The sequence below is a fragment of the Dioscorea cayenensis genome, chromosome 7, assembly GCF_009730915.1.
Source record: "Dioscorea cayenensis subsp. rotundata cultivar TDr96_F1 chromosome 7, TDr96_F1_v2_PseudoChromosome.rev07_lg8_w22 25.fasta, whole genome shotgun sequence".
NCBI classification, from domain to species: Eukaryota; Viridiplantae; Streptophyta; class Magnoliopsida; order Dioscoreales; family Dioscoreaceae; genus Dioscorea; species Dioscorea cayenensis.
Window position 1 is genome coordinate 28,040,024 of NC_052477.1, and position 2,183 is coordinate 28,042,206.

The 2,183-nt window shown below is 41.4% G+C and overlaps 1 protein-coding gene across 1 annotated transcript; it reads right to left on the minus strand.

Annotated features, from left to right (window-relative positions):
* Positions 1-525: 525 nt before the first annotated feature.
* Positions 526-2,183, minus strand: LOC120265290 (disease resistance protein RGA2-like). The gene is made up of 2 exons (XM_039273163.1): positions 2,075-2,183; positions 526-1,533 (listed from the first exon to the last, which is right to left on the minus strand). The coding sequence occupies exon 2, from the start codon at positions 1,192-1,194 to the stop codon at positions 526-528; it is 669 nt and encodes a 222-aa protein (XP_039129097.1). The 5' UTR covers positions 1,195-1,533; positions 2,075-2,183.

A 2,183-nucleotide genomic window follows, 5' to 3' on the forward strand; every position in this document is an offset into this window, starting at 1 on the left:
AGATTAATAATAGAGGCTCATTCTATTAGGAAAAGCAAGAATCCACAAAGATAAAAATAAATAAAAGAAAAAATAACATTCGTGATTCGATATATCGCCTTAGTGTCCTCAGCACCGATACGACACTAGGGCGCAGTATTTCGATCCCACAGTCTCCTGTCTCAAATGAATTATAATCATGGGCCAAGAAGCCCTCTGCCATCCATAGCTGAACCAGTGCCTCCTTCCTCACCAGATAGTTCTTGGGGAATATAGAGCAGTAGGCGAAGCAGGCTTGAGGCGTGTAGGCAAATGGTTGTAGCTCAACCTCAATGACGGCAGTATTTGGTTCTCATGCTCAGGCAATATCCAAATCTCATGGTCTTTCATAGCCAACCATTCCCTTTCTCCTCTTCTGAAACGCATCAGGCTCCCTAGAGCTTTGGCAGCCAAAGGAAGCCCTGCGCACTTGCTCACTATATCCTTCCCAATGGCCACCAAGTTCGGTGTTTTTCACTGCACCACCAAAAACCAAACGCCGTCTTCTCAAACAAAAACCCAGCAGTCCTGATCTGATAACCCGGTTAGCAAGTGCGGCAAGACGGTGCCCACAATGGAAGCAACTCTTTCACTGTGCGTGGTCACAATGACTTTACTTCTTTTCGCGGCACAACCACTGAGCAGATCTTTCAAGTTGCCCCACTTCTCCTGGTCCTCATTCCATACATCATCCAGAACAAGAAAGAACCTGTCTTCTCTGAGCTTTTCTCTTAGAAACCTCTGCAATGAGTCCATATCTTGGAGATTACACTCACTCTCAGTGATGGATGCTATAATTGATCTTGTGAGTTTCTTGACGTCAAACTGTTCAGAAACACAGACCCATATCTTCTTAGTAAAAGCCTTGGACACCCTTATATCATTAAAGGCCAGTTGTGCCAGAGTGGTCTTGCCCAACCCTCCTAGCCCAATAATAGCCATAACATCAGGATTAGCTTCACTTGATGCTGATGACAACGAGTTGATCAGAAAATTCACAATCTTCTCCCTGTCTACATCCCTTCCATAGACTTCTGATTCGTTAACGTACGAATGAGTCTCCTCTCTCTTACCAACCTCTTCTTCTTTGATAGCGCCCACTTTCAAACCAAATATGGAACTCTCCTTAGCGATCTCATCAAACCTCTCCATGATCTCCTTCATCTTGTCAGCCATCTTATAACGAACCTGAGAAAAACAAGTTATACACCTTTCCCTTCATTCCCTTCTTCTTCCGCTTCTCAGCATCAGCCAACTCAACCGTGAACTCATCCAAGACATCATCCATATCAAAAGCCACATCTTTGAGCTTTCTCAGCCATCCCTCCAGCGCCTTCTCATTCACCTGCCTCGCCTCAGCGTCTTCAAGCACGTCTTGGATTGTCAACAGAGTGCTCTGCAGTCTTCTGAACTCCTTTGCAACGCCGGTCAGGGGGCTGAGCTCCTTGACTACTCTCAAAGCTACCTTTTCGCAAATCAACTTAATCAGAGGTGAAAGCACTGCCTCTGCCATGACTGTAGATTGTAACAACCAATGATTAGGAGCAATAAACAAATATCTCAAATCTTCAGAGATCATATATATATATAAATGTAAAACAGGATCATACATTATCTTTTATTGGTTTAAAAAAAAACATTCCTTGTTTTGTATTCTTTGGAATCTCAGATTAATGCTTATACTAAACATGAGAAATTGAGTCAACGCTAACATTTTCTATTGGAGAAATCCTTTTTAAGATGGCTGCTATAGTAACCATTTAACTAGAAATCAGTTTGAGATAATACTTTGACTTAATTGCCCTGGCGTGGAGGTTATTCGGAGAGAAGCAAATGTTTTTGAGTATAATTTCAAGACAAACTAAATTAACAGAAATAGCTCTAATTTAAAGAGAAAAAAAAAATCAACAAGTATATGAAAACAAAGATTTGGAAATCATCTCACAACGTTATCACCAAAATCAAAGATCTGAAAATAAACCTTCAGGAGAAGTTATTGAAGTAACAATCCAAGTTTATACATCATCAAAACTTGAGATTAAGAAGATGGAGAAACCTCTGACAATCCCTTTCCTGCTTCCTTTTCCACAAGCGGAGAGATCAAGAGGAGAGACAACTAAAAGAGAGGAGGAACGAAGCAATGAACCTGACAGAAAGGAACACAG